Genomic DNA, 18,955 nt, shown 5'->3' with positions numbered 1-18,955 from the left:
GACGGGTATTAAAAAAAAAAGTATTAAAAAGTATTTAAAAGATAAAAGTGGCTCATTTTCCTCCAGACATAGTGTACATATTGTACTAGAAACTAGCTGTCCTACATCATCATCCCAGATATATTGTACTAGAACTAGCTGTCCTACATCATCATCCTGTATATATTGTAGTAGAACTAGATGTCCTACATCATAATCCCAGACATAGTGTACATACTGTACTAGAACTAGCTGTCCTATGTCGTCATCCCAGACATAGTGTATGTACTGTACTAGAACTAGCTGTCCTACATCATCATCCTAGATATAGTGTACATATTGTACTAGAACTAGATCATAATCCCAGACATAGTGTACATACTGTACTAGAACTAGCTGTCCTACGTCGTCATCCCAGACATAGTGTATGTACTGTACTAGAACTAGCTGTCTTACATCATCATCCTAGATATAGTGTACATATTGTACGAGAACTAGCTGTCCTACATCATAAGACATAGTGTACATATTGTACTAGAACTAGCTGTCCTACATCATCATCCCGTATATATTGTACTAGAACTAGATGTCCTACATCATAATCCCAGACATAGTGTACATATTGTACGAGAACTAGCTGTCCTACATCGTAAGACATAGTGTCCATATTGTACTAGAACTAGCTGTCCTACATCATCATCCCAGGATAGTGTACATATTGTACTAGAACTAGCTGTCCTACATCATCATCCCAGGATAGTGTACATATTGTACTAGAACTAGCTGTCCTACATCGTCATCCCAGATACATTGTACTAGAGCTAGCTGTTCTACATCATCATCCCAGACATAGTGTACATATTGTACTAGAACTAGCTGTCCTTCATCATAATCGCAGACACAGTGTACTACATATTGTACTAGAACTAGCTGTCCTACATCATAATCGCAGACACAGTGTACATATTGTACTAGAACTAGCTGTCCTACATCATCATCCCAGACACAGTGTACTACATATTGTACTAGAACTAGCTGTCCTACATCATCATCAGCACGATGAGTTTCTATTGAACACATCATGGAGCAGAAGCAGAAAAGAATCTTTCTTTGACTTGTTTCCTGCCTTTTAACGTCCCCTCTTTTAACGTCTACAGCGAGCGCTCCAGCCAGCGAAACAGAGTCTGTCAACACCGAGAACCAAAATGGGGAGGATGAGAAGACGCCATGCTGCGGACCACTGTGGTGAGCATGTGGCGTGAGGCAGCACATTTCTTTCTTTGGAGACGTTGTTGTCATAACACGACCATGGTTAGCCGTGGAAGGGGGAGCCAAAATCCAGATGAAGTATATTGTTTGGGTTAATAGCCAATATGTACACTATGTCTGGGATGTATTTGCACCCTTTAAGAGTAGAAGTAAAATTTTCATGTGACTTTGGTGAGCTGACCTTCTCGACTTCTTCTTGCGTTAAAACGGCTCATTTGCACTCTTTTGACCGCTTTACATGAATCTTTAACACCTGTTTAACCTGTCATCTGCGAACTTTCACTCCTTCTTTCTTTCTTTCTTTTCTTTCTTTTTCAGTCAAAAAATTTCCAAGTCAAAGTTCAGGTTAGTATATGTTGGCATGATGAAGGAATGACGCACTCAGCTCTATTATAATGTCTTTTCATTATATTTTTTTTATTATAATGTCTTTTTATTCTACTGTATTTGTATTACATTGTGTTTTGATGAGGGCGGCACGGCGATCGACCTCACAGCTAGGAGACCAGGGTTCAATTCCACCCTCAGCCATCTCTGTGTGGAGTTTGCATGTTCTCCCCATGCATGCGTGGGTTTTCTCCGGGTACTCCGGTTTCCTCCCACATTCCAAAAACATGCTAGGTTAATTAGCGACTCCAAATTGTCCATCGGTATGAATGTGAGTGTGAATGGTTGTTTGTCTATATGTGCCCTGTGATTGGCTGGCGACCAGTCCAGGGTGTACCCCCGCCTCTCACCCGAAGACAGCTGGGATAGGCTCCAGCACCCCCGCGACCCTCGTGAGGAAAAAGCGGTAGAAAATGAATGAATGAATGAATGTCTTTTGATGACAATGCCCAGCATGTCTTGCTACAAGGTGTCCTAAATTGGTCCCTTGCTACATCCCTGTTGCAGCACCACATTTTTCAAACATTCATTCATAAATGATGGCAGTTTTGTGGTTGATTATGCCTTGTTATTCGTAGGAAAATATGCATATTTAAGCAAATTCTGTTTCTTCTTGTCCAAACGTTAGAATGCCCAGAAAAGAACAGGAGACTGCTAACATGTTAGCATGTCTTACTTTCTCTGGTTACAGTATATTTGCAGTACTGTATTGGTTAATAGGAGTGTAAATGTGACTATAGGGCTGTTATTTCATGTTTGGAGGGCTCTAATGTTCAAAAGTCATACACATGCACATAAAAAGGAGGGGCATGCAGTTGTAACGCAGACCTCTCTACTCCCCGCAGTCGGCGCTGGCGCCGCTGGAACAGGTTCTGCCGCAGGAAGTGCCGGTTGGCTGTCAAATCGGTGCCTTTCTACTGGCTGGTCATCATCTTGGTTTTCCTCAACACGCTCACCATATCGTCAGAGCACTATAACCAACCCTTGTGGCTGACGCAAGTGCAAGGTATGCACAACATGGCCGTGCGTCTGCACGTTGCAGCTTCATGTCTGCTTTGGTGCTTCCAGATGTGGCCAACAAGGTGCTGTTAGCGCTGTTCACGTGCGAGATGTTGGTGAAGATGTACAGCCTGGGCCTGCAGGCCTACTTTGTGTCGCTCTTCAACCGCTTTGACTGCTTTGTGGTCTGTGGAGGAATCACAGAGACCATCCTGGTGGAGCTGGAGATCATGTCGCCCCTCGGCATCTCTGTGTTCCGCTGTGTTCGCCTGCTGAGAATTTTCAAGGTCACACGGTAAAACCACAACATCAGTCCATCCATTTAGTAGCTGCTGTTTTCATATGATGTTTTATTGTTGCATCCGAGGGAGATGCTGCGCTCTTTTAGTTGGATGAATTGGACCCCAAAGCAGACACACAAAAAGAGTTAAACTGAGTGGAAAAATGGTCAAGAAATACACAAAACAAAGTACTACAAATAGCCAAAGTCAGGAGTCACAAAAGTACTCCCAAGTACAGAAACCAATGTTGGCCAAAAAGTCAACCAAACCACAAACAGCAACACAAATCAACCAAATTTTGGTGGTAGGTGTTTTGGAAACCATCTGGAGATGAAGGTGAGTCCAAGTACAGCTCTGTCTAGACACGCCCCTTTTTGAAGCTTACTTTGCACTGAACAGGAAGTCAACTTTTAATGCTGTGTAACTAACTCCATAATCAGAATCAGCCTTTACTATGATTTACATACATATGAATGTGAGTGTGAATGGTTGTTTGTCTATATGTGCCCTGTGATTGGCTGGCCACCAGTCCCAGGGTGTACCCCGCCTCTCCCCCTAAGACAGCTGGGATAGGCTCCAGCACCCCCGCGACCCTCATGAGGAAAAGCGGTAGAAAATTAGTGAATGAATGAATATAGACAAATGAGATTTTACCCCCCATGAAACGGGGGTAGACAGGACAGGATGACTGGCTGATGGAGGGGAAGAGGAAAGGGAACAACAGGAGGAGAGGGGAGGGGGAAAAAAAGACTAAGCTCCTATGAGGAAGTAGAAAAAACTCAGCATACTAGGGCACCATCAAGGACACTTACAACATCAACACAGGACTTGCACCAGGGGAGAGGGGAGAGGAGCTGATCCCAGTGCTGATCTTGCCCAACTGTCCATCACATACAGTGACTGTGAAATATTGAAATATTAAAGTTGCATCACTTCATTTTTGCTGGAAGACGTTCAATAGTTCTTTTACTTTGTCACCCATATCCTGTCGTCTTTGTCGTCTTGTCATTTTTTTCCCCCCAACCAGTCACTGGCAATCGCTCAGCAACCTGGTGGCTTCCCTCCTCAACTCCATGAAGTCCATCGCTTCCCTTCTGCTGCTGCTCTTCCTCTTCATCATCATCTTCTCCCTGCTGGGCATGCAGGTCTTTGGCGGAAAGTTTAACTTTGACGAGACCCAAACCAAGAGGAGCACCTTTGACAACTTCCCCCAAGCCCTGCTCACCGTCTTTCAGGTACAGACAGCCGTGATTCCCAAGCGCTGTGAGGCCATCAGGTCACGTCATTGATCCCGTTAGGCCAGGGGTCTCAAACTCAATTTACCTGGGGGCCACTGGAGCTAGGGTGTGGGTGAGACTGGGCAGCATCAGGTCCCCCCCCCCCCCCCCCCCCAAAAAAAAAACGCATTTATTAAAAACAGAAAAATTGCTTCCGATTTTCTACAAGAAAAGCTCTGATAAAACATTCCACTCTTCTCAAATATCTTAATTTTTATTTTTCTACACAAAATAAGATGAAAAATAAATAAACAAATCAAGAATAAAGAAAATCAATCAATCAGTAATAAATAAATATAATAATAATAAAACGGCAAATAATAAAAACTTAAGAAACCACATATAGTTGGTGGGTAGACAATTTTTTTTTTCTGATTAAAATGAACAAAGCATTATTGGAGCCCTGTAGACATGACAAAACACGACTATAGTCACATTTATACTCTTTTTATTTACAACATATTGCAGGATCTTGAGACACATGTTAACTCTCAAACTTGAGAGCCAGCGACCTAAACGGTACCCTTCAAGTTATTTCCTTTAAACTTAAATAGCCAAAAACTTACCACTTCCACACAGATAGGGAGGATAACTATTAACAGTTATTTAACCTTTAACATGAACATTAATCAAACGTAATAATTTTTTCTGGGTACATGATACCATACAGCATCCATATCAAACTAACATTAAACTTTCATATCAAGGCGGGGGCCTCAAACACGCGGCCCGCGGGCCAAATGTGGCCCGCAGGACACTTGTTTGACCCCTGCGTTAGGCGATGGCTGCTCTCCGTGTTACTTGTGTTGGGCAATGTGCTCGTTGAGAAATGAGCATGCGGTCAAAGAGAACTAGCTTTCTGCTTTCCAATGTCGACATAATGGGAGCATTTATGGCGGACATTATTCATGCAGCAAAGGATTGATAAAATAGTCAAAGAATACACCACACTCACTCAGATCTTGACCGGAGAAGACTGGAACGCTGTGATGTACGACGGGATCATGGCGTACGGAGGGCCTTCATCTTCGGGGATGATCGTGTGCTTTTACTTCATCATCCTCTTCATCTGCGGAAACTGTATCCTCACTCACACACGCACATTCAGCGTAGTTCATGTGGATTTACGTGACCGTTGCTCCAAACAGGAAGTGTCTTCCCTTACTGACGACTGTGCTCAGATATCCTCCTGAATGTCTTCTTGGCTATTGCTGTGGACAACTTGGCAGATGCAGAGTCCCTCAACACGGATGAAGGAGACAAGAAAGGGTAAAGCAGGGTTTTGGGGAAGACCCGGGACTATGTCTCTCAGGTGGCTTTGGGATCTGGGCTTCCCTACTTTGGAGGCACCCTCCATGACCTCACCTCGGATGGGAAACGCCCCTAAATAGGTTGATAGTTGTGTATTTGCATTGCATGTGCCTCATGAAGATGTCTGTATTTGTTCCAGGGACAAGAAGGATGAGAAAGATGAGAAGGTATGTTCTTGTCATTCCGACATAGTTTGGGAATTCTAAGTAAAGCACAAGTTGAAGCAGTTTCCACATCCATCCAGGACGAAGAGGAGGACAACGACAACACTGCGGAAGAAGAAGAAGAACCGGAAGTGCCATCAGGACCTCGGCCGGCCATCTCCGACTTGGTAAAGAAGGAGAAGATCACGCCGATCCCAGAGGGAAGTGCCTTCTTCATCTTCAGCAACACCAACCCGTAGGAAGTCACATGAAGTCCGACACGAGAACGAGGAGATACCCCGCCGCTCAGCTTTGTTGTTGTGTGTGCTGCAGGGTTCGCGTCTTTTGCCACAAGCTCATCAATCACCACATCTTCACCAACCTCATCCTGGTCTTCATCATGCTCAGCTCCGTCTCACTCGCTGCAGAGGATCCCATCCGGAACTTCTCCGCTCGCAATATTGTAAGTCTGTCACTCACTTCCACACAAACTCCTCTATTTTAGGACATGAATATACACAACAAATGGTATACAGTATACTTCCAGTACATACATTAGTACTACATAGCAGGACTTTTCAAAGTGTGGTACAGTCAGCGTATCCTCTCCTCGCCCACAAGCAAATTTGGTGGAATTTTCTCCTCACTCCAGACTCTGTTTGCTCTCCCAGCATGGGAACTATGTTATTTTTTCTTTATTTTTCTGAAGCCACTGCACCTCTGCACTTGGAAAACCCCTGCTGTGGAGTAACTCCAGCCGTTTAAGCGCTCAAACTTCCTGAATTCCTGAATTTGTACAGTGGATCCCCGCACATTCACCAGTCACCGACTCCCGCTCCGGAACACCTGTTCAGCATACTTTTAAGAAGGCCACCATTTTACATGGTTATGCCTTTATGAAGACAGCAGGGGTAGGCTCCAGCACCCCCCTGCGACCCTCGTGAAGATAAGCGGTAGAAAATGAATGAATGAATGCGTCACAACCGTCCTTCAACGCACCATAGATCAAAACAAACTTCCAAACATCCTGAGAGGAGCACTTTAAGCATTACGAGGAGTGTAGTTCTTTTAGAGATAAATTAGCCAAATCATTCTTTAACCTGCAAAGTATTTGAAAAGACTCAACTTCAAGCTAGCAGGAGGGTTTTTTTATGCTAGTTTCAGTGGAACTCCCTCGGATGTGCAACGATCAGACAGCTACTAGTTCTTGTCTTTTACTGATGGATTTATTACAAAACCAACGTGAGAACTAAAAGGGTACAAAAGATACAAAATACAATAAATTACAGGTCATACAATACAAACATACAATAACTAATAAGACTAATAAGGCTAATAACTAAACTAAGACACTAAGAGACTGGAAAGAAAACAATACAAAACACATATACTGTACCTTAATGGCTGCACACGTGCCTTAAGAGGGAATTAGAGGTGATCTTCAATCCTTCAGCACTTATTCGCCTTTGAGCTCTAAATAGTGTCGCAGCTACTCATCTTATTTCTATTGGTGTAATGATTAAACATGTACATGTGGAAACAAAGATTCTACAGAAAATTTGTTCCGCCTCGTTAACTTGCATACACCTCGGTAGGAACCAAAAATGAAAATAGAGAGGAACTTAAAACTGACAGAATACACTGACTGAGAGGCAGTTACACTCAGTTACTTGCTGATTTCTGTGAAAAGCGGGGATCTACTGTCTACTATAGATAGACAGACAGATAGATAGCTAGATACAAATGGACACCCCAGGCATAATAATGTAATAGATGTGGTACGTGCATGTAGTGAAAGCTTGTATACAGCACTATAGAGTCATTTGAAGAAGCGCCACATGTCAAAGAGGAAATAGAAGTGATTCCAAAAGAAGCCAAGCCGAAGTGAAATGATCATGCCAGGAAATGATCACACTGTGAAATGCTCCCACACTGAAGATATGTTGTGACGAGGGGTGTAACGGTACTCCACGCTTTGCTTTTGTTTTGGGGACCAAAATGCAAAGCGTAGAACTGCTTCGCTTAATGATTTTTCCAGTCAAATTCCTCAAAAAACTTGCAGGGAATTCTCTGACAAATAATAAACACTGTATAAAACATCAAAACAAAGAAATCATAGTGCAACGATGCTGTCACATGAAGCAATTTGTAAAGATGGCGTTCAAATACGGAGATTACATTTCTAACCCGTCTCCAATCATTGTTACTTGTTTGACCGGAAGGCAGTTGGAATGCTGTAGGAATATTAGGAATACTGCTACAATGCAGTGGGAATATTTAGACAGTGCTTGCAACGCTGTAGGGATATACAACTAGAATGCCGTGGGAATATTGTTGGCGATATAATGTTTGGAATGCACTCCCAAAGTCAGAATCTTTCCATTACGCTTGGAATAACCAAGAATTTTCATTCCGTATGAGTGACTATTTTATCATTAATACTTCCTGTCCTTCATCTCTACCAAACCATGTTGGCGCATTGCTGTCGTCCTTTCCACTCGTCTTTAACATATTTCATCCTATGTCCCTCGGTGATCCTTTTCCGTACCAAAAGAATGCAAATGCATATACATGTACCGTTACACCCCTATCTTCTTCACATTCACTGTGATGCTTGACTACACTCAAAGAATCACATGACTTTTTGAAGGTAAGCGTAGGTAAGAGGTCAAAGGTCTTTGTGTTCTATGGCATATACATTGATGATGACACTGCATGGACAAAAGTATTGGCACAACCGACAGGAAGTCAATGTAAGTCTCTTTAAATGACACATTACATTGTTTAGGTGTGATACAATAATGACCCATGTACAGTATATACAGTTCATGACACTGTCTCTTTACATGACCCTTTACATTGTTTATGAGAGATACAATAATTGCTCATGTACAGTATATACAGTACATGATACTGTCTCTTTAAATGAACTTCACATTGTTTATGGGAGATACAAAAATGACCCATGACACTGTCTCTTTAAATTACACTACATTGTATATGGAAGATACAATAATGACCCATGTACAGTATATACAGTACATGACACTGTCTCTTTAAATGACACTTTACATTGTTTATGGAAGATGCAATAATGACACATGTACACTATATACAGTACATGACACTGTCTCTTTAAATTACACTACATTGTTTATGGGAGATACAATAGTGACCCGAGGACAGTATACACAGTATATGACACTGTCTCTTTAAATGACACTTTACATTGTTTATGGGAGATACAATAGTGACCCGAGGACAGTATACACAGTATATGACACTGTCTCTTTAAATGACACTTTACATTGTTTATGAGAGATACAATAGTGACCCGGGGACAGTATACACAGTACTATATGACACTGTCTCTTTAAATGACACTTTACATTGTTTATGAGAGACACAATGTACACAGTTTTTTTTTAGTGTTTCAATATTTTTGTCCATACAGTGTATTTTGACAGCACATAGGCATCGTGAAACCTCTGAAGTCCAACACAATTAGTTTTTATTCATAGAAATCCCCGGTCAGTATCATAAATCATACTTAAGCGTATTAGCTGTCATCACATTGAATGTAAAACTAAAGATTACAGATCGCTTTTATAACGAATAGTGAAGAATATGACGGCGCAGGACACAAATATTGGGACACCAGAAGGAAGGATTGGTCCTTCTTTTGGAATAAGGCCATGTCCACACGAACACGGATATGTAAATACATTTATATACATTTCCCCCATTTAGGTGGAAAAAAAGTTCTATCCACAACAGTGGATTTTGTCCAATCACAAGCCTGAAGAACTAATCACAGCTAACTTGGTTGCTCATTATAACGCAGATGTCGACACATTACCTTTTGCATTATTTATACGCAGCCCAGGAAACAACATGGATGCGCATCTACCACTGCAGGAAATGATGAAATAGTACTTCAGTACTTTTGAAGGAAAAGCATAGCTTTTAGGAATGATGGCCCATCATCTACAATCCTTATGTGAGACATGAACACACGTCTCTCTCCTGGGCCTTCTCAAGATATAAAAACAGGGAAAAAGAGTCAGCTAAGAATACATGTCATGGGACACACCTATTCCTCCTCCAAAAAGCCAACAAGGCTCTATTTTCCATCATGTGATCTGCATATGAAGCACATTGTTCTTATTATTCTTATGAACATTGTTACGCCCAAGAACTATGTTACGGTTGTAATGACACCTCGCTACTAGCAGGCTAGCGACTAGCTTGAGCACACGCCGGCTCCCAATGCATCAGGCCACTAGCCAAAGGTAAAGCTACATATTGGAGCTACTATTAACTAATACAAACTAAGCATGCTTCCAATGGCGGGGAATCTTCAGGGATCAGCACCATCATCCACCACCATCATTTCCAGGATGAAATTTCCTGGAATACACTTTGCTGTATGCGATAGGAAGCCCAAGCCCTGGGCGTCATAGCGTAATAGTTTGGTGTGTTCAAGTGCAATGGGTGTTTTTCTCTTCATGGCCGAGCACAATATGTGTTTATAAGAGCGCAGAGAGGAAGTTGCGAGAGGTCGTTAACGTCACAAAGTTTTGCGTTGGACTTCAGAGGTTCCACTCCAGCGGCTTGAAGCACTGCAGTTAACGTTGCCGTCTGCTCCTCCATTGAGACCCAAATTCGCCCAAATTTGCCGCCAAAGCCAAGCCACTCATCTTGTTTTGTAATGCTGTATGAATCTGCACAATGACCTGTCTTGTTAAACATCTACGTTGCTTTTTGCAGATACTTGGTTACTTTGACTATGCTTTCACGGCTATCTTTACTGTTGAGATCGTTTTGAAGGTAAATGTCCTGTGTCCCCTGTCCGTGCTGTACTTCCCACCCCCCTATAACCCTGCAAACGTGTGGTTGCCTTCCAGGTCCTAGGCTATGCAGATTATGTCTTCACTAGTATGTTTACATTTGAGATCGTATTGAAGGTAACCCATGAAATGACGAGCACAGCCTTGCTGCATTCTCTCCTTGTGTGTCACCCGCCACTCAGTACAACCTGGCTTGTTTGTTTCCTTTCTCTTATTGACTTTATTTGCTTCATGGCACCTCTTTTAAAGCAAGTAACCAAATCTATTGGAGTTGTGGGTTGGCACACGCTAAGTTGGGGGAAGGAAACAAGGCATCAGACATTACATGCCCCTCCCATGGGTGTCACATCATGGCTGAAAAAGATGCAGGAATGGATGCAGATGTTTTACTCCAGTATGCCAAAAGCATTGGCTGAGGTTGAGTCAAACAGGAAGTCAACTCCAGTCAAAGCTGAATATCCCACGCCTCTTTACGGACTGCTTTTCAGACCCATAAAAGAGGGGGCGCACTCCGCCATGTTCCAGCCGAGCACGGTTCATGAGCGCATTGAAAGGTGGACTCGCCCTCCCATTTATCTGGACCCCCAAAGAAACCAAATCAATGGCTGTTTGACTCTTCCGATTCCCCGGCGTTCCCAGTTAGCGCTTGGCGTGTCACTGGGGGGGTGCTCCACCCTTTACATGAACTCTTGACTTCACTTTCATGATTTGAAGACAGCATTACGTTGGCCGCATTTGGGGGCGCGCGGCTGTTAAAGAACATGCTAGAATGGGCTTTAAGAGAACGGTCGGCATGAATGTGACAGTAAGTTTCATTTTCACTTTCCAATCTCCCCCCCGCAGGGACCACGTTGCTGACATGGCAACAAAATGCATGTTTTCTTGCCATCGGGGATTGAGAAAGCAATGACTTACTACTACATTCATGTCAGGAAGGGCCGTGGGGGGTGGCGACGCAACATTTTAGCCCCCTCTTTTTTTCTCCGCTATCAACTCGCCACCCTCAATCAGAGTGAAATACAAGAGTGTGCAATTATGTGTGTGTTGCTAAATTGGGGGGGGGGACTTCATCTATGTTGTTGCCATTTAATGTGTGTGTGTGCGGGTGTGTGTGGTGTGCTTTAAAAGGAATGTGTGCTGTGTGCTTGCGTGTGTGCGCGTGTGTGGTGTGTGTGTGTGAGTCATTGTAGTTGTGTGCTTTAGTTTGTCATTTGGTCCTCTAATATCTCCTGCCTTGCCCTCAGATGACAACATACGGAGCTTTTCTCCATAAAGGAGCTTTCTGCAGGAATTACTTCAACCTCCTGGACTTGTTAGTCGTGGGGGTGTCTTTAGTCTCCTTTGGCATACAGTGAGTATGAATGAATCTTTCTCTGCACCCACCAACATACTGTAATTCTTATATTTGCCAGCAAATTAATGACAACTAGTGACTAAATCCAGAGCTGTCCCCTCACTATAAAGTGATGTGTAGCTACCACACATGAAAAACTGAGAATTGATGCTGCACGGCGGTCGAGTGGTTAGCACGCAGACCTCACAGCTGGGAGATCAGGGTTCAATTCCCTGCACCCTCGGGAACCCATCTCTGTGTGGAGTTTGCATGTTCTCCCCGTGCATGCGTGGGTTTTCTCCGGGTACTCCGGTTTCCTCCCACATTCCAAAAACATGCTAGGTTAATTAGCGACTCCAAATTGTCCATAGGTATGAATGTGAGTGTGAATGGTTGTTTGTCTATATGTGCCCTGTGATTGGCTGGCCACCAGTCCAGGGTGTACCCCGCCTCTCACTCGAAGAGAGCTGGGATAGGCTCCAGCACCCCCCGCAACCCTTGTGAGGAGAAAGCGGTAGAAAATGAATGAATGAATGATGACTTACCCCAAATACACGCCTGGTACTCTCTGCAGGCGACTCAATAAATAAGCACCGCACCACAGGTAGATATCTGTTTGTTATGCATAGTTTGACTTTTACTGTATACGTATCATTTCCAGCTAAACTCCTTACCCCTAATAAACACCTGAAATGCATCAATGAATGCCTGACTTATCTATTTCTGGACTCTACCAGCTCTACCAAGCCAATCTAATGACAGTATTGTTATCTGCCAGGTCATCTGCCATCTCAGTGGTGAAGATTCTCAGGGTCCTCCGTGTCCTGAGACCCTTGAGAGCCATCAACCGAGCCAAGGGCCTGAAGGTGTGGCTGCTTGTTGGTCTACATGAAAGTGTGTAGATCTAAATCCACGTACGTCCTTGTCCAACAGCACGTGGTGCAGTGTGTCTTTGTGGCCATCAGAACCATCGGCAACATCATGATCGTCACCACTTTGCTCCAGTTCATGTTTGCTTGCATCGGGGTGCAGCTTTTCAAGGTCAGAAATGTCGAAATACACAAATCCTCAGCGTCCAACGATGCTAACATGTTGTTTTTCTGCACAGGGAAAGTTCTACCGCTGCACTGATGAAGCCAAGTCCAGCCCGGAGGAGTGCAAGTTGGTCTTCATCCTCTTGTACCGCCACGGCCCGTTTGTCACCCTGCTTGAAACGTGAACTTCCTGTGACTTGTTTGCATTTCAGAGGCACCTACATCCTCTACAAGGATGGCGATGTCAACCAGCCTGCCATCCACAAACGAGTGTGGCACAACAGCGACTTCAACTTTGACAATGTGCTCATGGCCATGATGGCTCTCTTCACCGTGTCCACCTTTGAAGGCTGGCCTGCGTAAGACACGCCCCTCGCCTACACGCTCATCCCTCATTGGCTCCAGACCTGACCGCGATCAATTCAGTTCTGCAAATCAGGATTTCCTATTTAGAAACTGAACATTTTCCTATTAGAACATGGAAAACCTGTTTACCACTTTCTATCATCATTAGAGCCCTCTAGACAGCAAATAGCACCCCTATAGTCACCTTTACTCTCCTACTACCCAATATAGTAGACATAATGAGAGCAAATAAGACAGACAAAATCTGTTTACCACTTTCGAAATACACTTTAACATGGTTAGAGACCTCTAGACAGGAAATAGCACCCCTATATTCACCTTTACTCTCCTATTACCCAATATACTAGACATAATCAGAGAAAATAAGCCTGACAAAACCTGTTTAATACTTTCTAAATACACTGTAACATGATTAGAGCCCTGTAGACATGAAATAACACCCCTATATTCAACTTTACTCTCCTACAACCCAATATAGTAGACATAATGAGAGCAAATAAGACAGACAAAACCTGTTTATCACTTTCTAAATACACTTTAACATGATTAGAGCCCTCTAGACAGGAAACAGCACCCCTATAGTCACCTTTACTTTCCTACTACCCAATATAGTAGCCATAATGATAGAAAATAAGACAGACAAAACTTGTTTACCACTTTCTAAATACACTTTAACACGATTAGAGCCCTCTAGACAGGAAATAGCACCCCTATACTCACCCCTTTACTCAGCTTTACTAAATTTACCATCCCAGGATTGTTAAGTGTTGATTTGATGTGTTCACAGGTTGCTTTACAAGGCCATCGACTCCAACAGGGAGAACCTGGGGCCCATTTACAACTACCGCGTGGAGATCTCCATCTTCTTCATCATCTACATCATCATCATCGCCTTCTTCATGATGAACATCTTTGTCGGTTTTGTCATCGTCACGTTTCAAGAGCAAGGAGAGAAAGAGTACAAAAACTGTGAACTTGACAAGAACCAGGTGAGTAGAAGCCACGCAGGAGAAAAGTCAGGAAGCGTTGGATCGGAAGGAATGAAAGTATTTGTGTGCAGCGTCAATGTGTGGAGTACGCCCTGAAGGCTCGTCCTCTGAGGAGGTACATCCCCAAGAACCCGTACCAGTACAAGTTCTGGTATGTGGTGAACTCCACTGGGTTTGAGTACATCATGTTTGTGCTCATCATGCTCAACACGCTCTGCCTGGCGGTGCAGGTAAGGCACGTAACTTGAAGGCCGTATTATGGATAACCCAAAATGTATCATTGCTTAATTAGCATATGATTTGCATATAATGTAAGAGATGCTGTAGTGCCGAGAGTGATTAGCGCATGTGCCAAATGCATTTCTATGAAATAATAATCATTTTTTCTCCTCACTTCACTGACCAAACCAGCACTACGGCCAGTCGGCGCTCTTTAACTACGTCATGGACATCCTCAACATGGTCTTCACGGCTGTTTTCACTGTGGAAATGGTTCTCAAGCTCATTGCTTTTAAACCCAGGGTGAGTCAGCTCATCACGCATTCACTGACCGATAGCGTGGAACCCGCTTATCTCCACCGTTACGTGGAACGCTGACCACAGACGTAGAGGATGTATGCTTCTCATTCGTTATTCAGTGCTTGGACTATAGGGGGCGCTGGTGTTGGCCTGCTAGTTAGAGTCACACCAAGAGAGAAGAAGAGTTGACGACAGTCAAGTGTCGTGTGCGTCTCGCTGGAAGGTACACTCAGCTCTTTGTCACTCGACTTTAGCGTCACTCCGCTGACATTTCATCTTATAACACAACTCCTACGCTCATGTGGTTCTGTCGACTGCAGTCACCATCAAACATGCACTATCTAAACAAATACTGCATGGAAATAAACTAATACTGCATGGAAATAAACTAATACTGCATGGAAATAAACAACTACTGCATGGAAATAAACTAATACTGGATACAAATAAACAACTACTGCATGGAAATAAACAACTACTGCATGGAAATAAACTAATACTGCTAGGAAATAAACTAATGCTGCATAGAAATAAACTAATACTGCATATATATAAACTAATACTGCATAGAAGTAAACTAATACTGCATGGAAATAAACAACTACTGCATAGAATTAAACTAATGCTGCATAGAAATAAACTAATACTGCATAGAAGTAAACTCATACTGCATGGAAATAAACTAATGCTGCATAGAAGTAAACTAATACTGCATAGAAGTAAAGTAATACTGCTTGGAAATAAACAAGTACTGCATGGAAATAAACTAATACTGCTAGGAAATAAACTAATGCTGCATAGACGTAAACTAATACTTCATAGAAATAAACAACTACTGCATGGAAATAAACTAATACTGCTAAAAAATAAACTAATGCTGCATAGAAGTAAACAACTACTGCATGGAAATAAACAACTATTGCATGGAAATAAACTAATACTGGATGTAAATAAACTACTGCATGGAAATAAACTAAACTGCATAGAAGTAAACTAATATTGCATGGAAATAAACAACTACTGCATGGAAATAAACTAATGCTGCATATAAATAAACACATATAGTCTAGAAATGACCAAATACTTTGTGGAAATAAAGAAATACTGTCTAGAAAAGACACATGTTGTCACATGTTATGTGGAGGAAGCGTATGTCCAAGTGGACTTTTTAAGTTGTGGCATCCACGGCTGGGTGGCATAAGCGGGTTCCACTCAAGAACAACTGCAGGATATACTGTACATGGTACTCAGGGGTGTCCAAAGTCCGACCCGGGTGCCATTTGTGCCTCTCCTGCACTTTTGCAAAGACAAAACGGAAGATGAAAACAGTTACAACTATTTGCTTTGTCATCTACAACACTGGTTTTCAACTGGTGGATCGGGACCCAACATGCTGCTTTATGTCACCCTGGGTGGAAAAAGGACACCCCTGTTTTCTGTACGTTAAAACGTTTAAGTAATATTTGTTTTTTTGCTTTGCCCTCAACTGCTCATCAGCTCTTTGTTGCCAAGAAGGACAGGATGCTAGTAAGAGCGCGTGGGGTGCAGTGCAGACATTTTCCCAAAATAGGCTTTGCATGCAATGTTATGTAATATTAGCAATTGTAATATTAGCTATTCAGACTTCTGGGGTATGTTAACTCTCAGGAGTCCACGCCACGACCTCGTATCCTTAGTCTATGTTGGCGGAGATGCTCTTGTGCAGACGTCACAACGTTATACTGCGTACAATGTGACAAATATAAGTACATCCAACTATGTACATCATGGAAAATATTACCCATATTTATGCATTCGCTTACGCTTGGCTTGGGTGCAGGACAATGAAAGACGCCAATCAATGAAATGTGATGCTGTTTTCTTATTTGTGTGCAAAGCTAATCATCATTTAATCAAAGCATTAGCGGCCGTTTGGTTGCAAGGGGGAAATACGTTTACTTGTTTTTTCTACATGACTTTTTTTTGGAATAATGTATTTCATATTTGCATGAAGCAATAAGAAGTAATGTACAATATCGAGCCCTAAGGGCTACCCTGGACTCCTCGGAGTTAACATACAGTAGGGTGTACCTTAGGAAGTTAGAGTACAGTATGCACATACTACATAGTACATGACATGAAGACTTTATCTTTGTGCTGCTCTTACAATCCAACTCGCCTACCGCTCGCTCAACTTCACTCAGGGCTATTTCGGAGACGCATGGAATGTGTTTGACGCCCTGGTTGTGATTGGCAGCATAGTAGACATTGTTCTCAGTGAGATTGATGTAAGTAAAGTCGTATTCCAAACTGGATCTTCTACCCTCTTCCTGTCTCGCGAGTGTCTTCCATCTTTGCCTTCTAATGAGATTCCTTCTAAAGCTTCTCCTTTTTCTCTCTCTCTTTTTGTCCTCAACTCATTCTTTCATGTCACGTTTGCCATTGTTTCTCCCTTCCGTCCGTATCTTCACCTCGTGCGCTGACTTCAGCACTATTTTGCTGATGCTTGGAACACTTTTGATGCCTTAATTGTCGTCGGTAGCGTCGTCGACATTGCTATCACTGAAGTGAACGTAAGTACGACTTTACTCTTGACTTCTCAGTCAAACTGAAGCTTTACGGGATCGTTTGTTTGAGTCCCACTTCCCAAAAACATGCATGCTAGGCTAATTGGAGACTTCAGTTGTCCATAGGTGTGCGTGTTTGTCTACATGTGTCCTGTGAGTGATTAATGGACGTATAAGGCGAACAACATGGGGCATGGGATCAAACTCTGTGACACTCCTCAAAAACATGCATGTTAGGCTAATTATAGAATTGTGAAACTCCAGAGAAACATGCATGTTAGGCTAATTGGAGACTTGTATCCTGTGAGTGATTAATGGACGTATAAGGCGAACAACATGGGGCATGGGACTGAGCCCTGTGACACTCCTCAAAAACATGCATGTTAGGCTAATTGGAGACTTAACATGTGTCCTGTGAGTGAATAATGGATGTATAATACAAACAAGAGGGGACTTAGCATTGAACCCTGTGGTACTCCAGAGAAACATGCATGCTAGGTTAAAGGTGTGAATGTGAGCATGGAAGCTTGTTTTTTTTTTGTAAAAGTGTCCTTTTGATTGACTTGAATGAAACACCAAAAAAAGCATCATATGTAAAGCTTCACTTTGACTTTTTTTCTAAAGTGATTGACATGTGCCTTGTTGCTGTTTGCCACGTCTGCTTCAGTGGAATGTGCTGCCCTAAATAACAAAATGTGGTGTGATGATGTAAGCCAAGGCCTGTGTTTGCTTCCAGGGGGATGTTTTCTCAATTAATTATTTTTACTCTTGTTCATTGTGTTTCCATAGAAACTTGTAGAGGCAAGTATTACCAAGAAAGTTGTTTTTGTGTGTTCCCTTTTGTTGTTCACAACAACTTTATCGTGGAGGTTACCCCTTCATAATGGCAACTACTGTAAATGCGTTACGAACTTGGCTAGTTGTTAGTGGCCCATCTCAAATGTAGTATATTCTCTATAATTATCAAAAGAATATGTTGTGTTTCATAAACAAGGACAGGTTATAATACATTTGAGTATTAGGGCACCATTGAAACAAAAAATTACACTTTACACAGAAAAAAGTTGTAATCTGGAATTCAGTTTGTTTTTTCTAATGGTTATAGTAGTATAGAGTATGGGCTCTATTTTTACAGACCAGGCCTAGATGTGGCGTACCTGCCCTGTACCGCGCCAACGGGGTGTGGCCAGCGCACTTTGCAATTTTTGTTAACGGCGCAGTCCGGCGCGGCGCACCCACACCTCGGTGATTTATTCCCTGTAATATTACAACATGAATCATATAATATAAATCCTGCAATGTTACGACTTTAGTTCCCCTCTCTTCACCGTGTCCACCTTTTGAAGGCTGGCCTGCGTAAGCCACGCCCCTCACCTACACATTCATCCCTCATTGGCTCCAGACTCCACGATCAATTCAGTTTTGCAAATCAGGATTTCCTATTTAGAAACGGAACATTTTCCTATTAGAGCATAGAAAACCTGTTTACCACTTTCTAAATACACTATAACAGGATTAGAGCCCTTTAGACAGGAAATAGCACCCCTATAGTAACCTTTACTCTCCTACTACCCAATATAGTAGACATAATGAGAGAAAATAAGACAGACAAAACCTGTTTACCACTTTCTAAATACACCTTAACAGGATTAGAGCCGTCTAGACAGAAAAT

General features: G+C 42.6%; 1 protein-coding gene across 33 annotated transcripts in view; it reads left to right on the top strand.

The window, feature by feature from the left end:
• The window catches only part of cacna1da (calcium channel, voltage-dependent, L type, alpha 1D subunit, a), a 63,416-nt gene that overhangs the window by 23,718 nt on the left and 20,743 nt on the right, over window positions 1-18,955 (top strand). For 11 of the 33 annotated variants that reach the window (XM_078794896.1, XM_078794883.1, XM_078794887.1 and 8 more), the window contains 21 exons: window positions 1,137-1,224; window positions 1,567-1,593; window positions 2,481-2,641; window positions 2,704-2,929; window positions 3,943-4,150; window positions 5,152-5,272; window positions 5,374-5,461; window positions 5,643-5,670; window positions 5,748-5,902; window positions 5,980-6,109; window positions 10,417-10,476; window positions 10,554-10,613; window positions 11,741-11,847; window positions 12,608-12,695; window positions 12,763-12,870; window positions 12,938-12,990; window positions 13,076-13,222; window positions 14,017-14,218; window positions 14,290-14,448; window positions 14,630-14,740; window positions 17,206-17,289. In XM_078794896.1, coding sequence (XP_078651022.1) covers window positions 1,137-1,224; window positions 1,567-1,593; window positions 2,481-2,641; window positions 2,704-2,929; window positions 3,943-4,150; window positions 5,152-5,272; window positions 5,374-5,461; window positions 5,643-5,670; window positions 5,748-5,902; window positions 5,980-6,109; window positions 10,417-10,476; window positions 10,554-10,613; window positions 11,741-11,847; window positions 12,608-12,695; window positions 12,763-12,870; window positions 12,938-12,990; window positions 13,076-13,222; window positions 14,017-14,218; window positions 14,290-14,448; window positions 14,630-14,740; window positions 17,206-17,289 — 2,411 coding nt within the window. The remainder of the gene's footprint in view (window positions 1-1,136; window positions 1,225-1,566; window positions 1,594-2,480; window positions 2,642-2,703; window positions 2,930-3,942; window positions 4,151-5,151; window positions 5,273-5,373; window positions 5,462-5,642; window positions 5,671-5,747; window positions 5,903-5,979; window positions 6,110-10,416; window positions 10,477-10,553; window positions 10,614-11,740; window positions 11,848-12,607; window positions 12,696-12,762; window positions 12,871-12,937; window positions 12,991-13,075; window positions 13,223-14,016; window positions 14,219-14,289; window positions 14,449-14,629; window positions 14,741-17,205; window positions 17,290-18,955) is intronic. The other 22 variants (XM_078794893.1, XM_078794894.1, XM_078794891.1 and 19 more) reach the window with 6 other exon arrangements.

The sequence above is a fragment of the Doryrhamphus excisus genome, linkage group LG11 (assembly GCF_037039965.1).
Source record: "Doryrhamphus excisus strain RoL-2023G ecotype Guam linkage group LG11, RoL_Dexc_Guam_v1.1, whole genome shotgun sequence".
NCBI classification, from domain to species: domain Eukaryota; kingdom Metazoa; phylum Chordata; class Actinopteri; order Syngnathiformes; family Syngnathidae; genus Doryrhamphus; species Doryrhamphus excisus.
The sequence above is the reverse complement of the archived record's forward strand: the minus strand, read 5'-3'. Positions and strand labels throughout refer to the sequence as shown.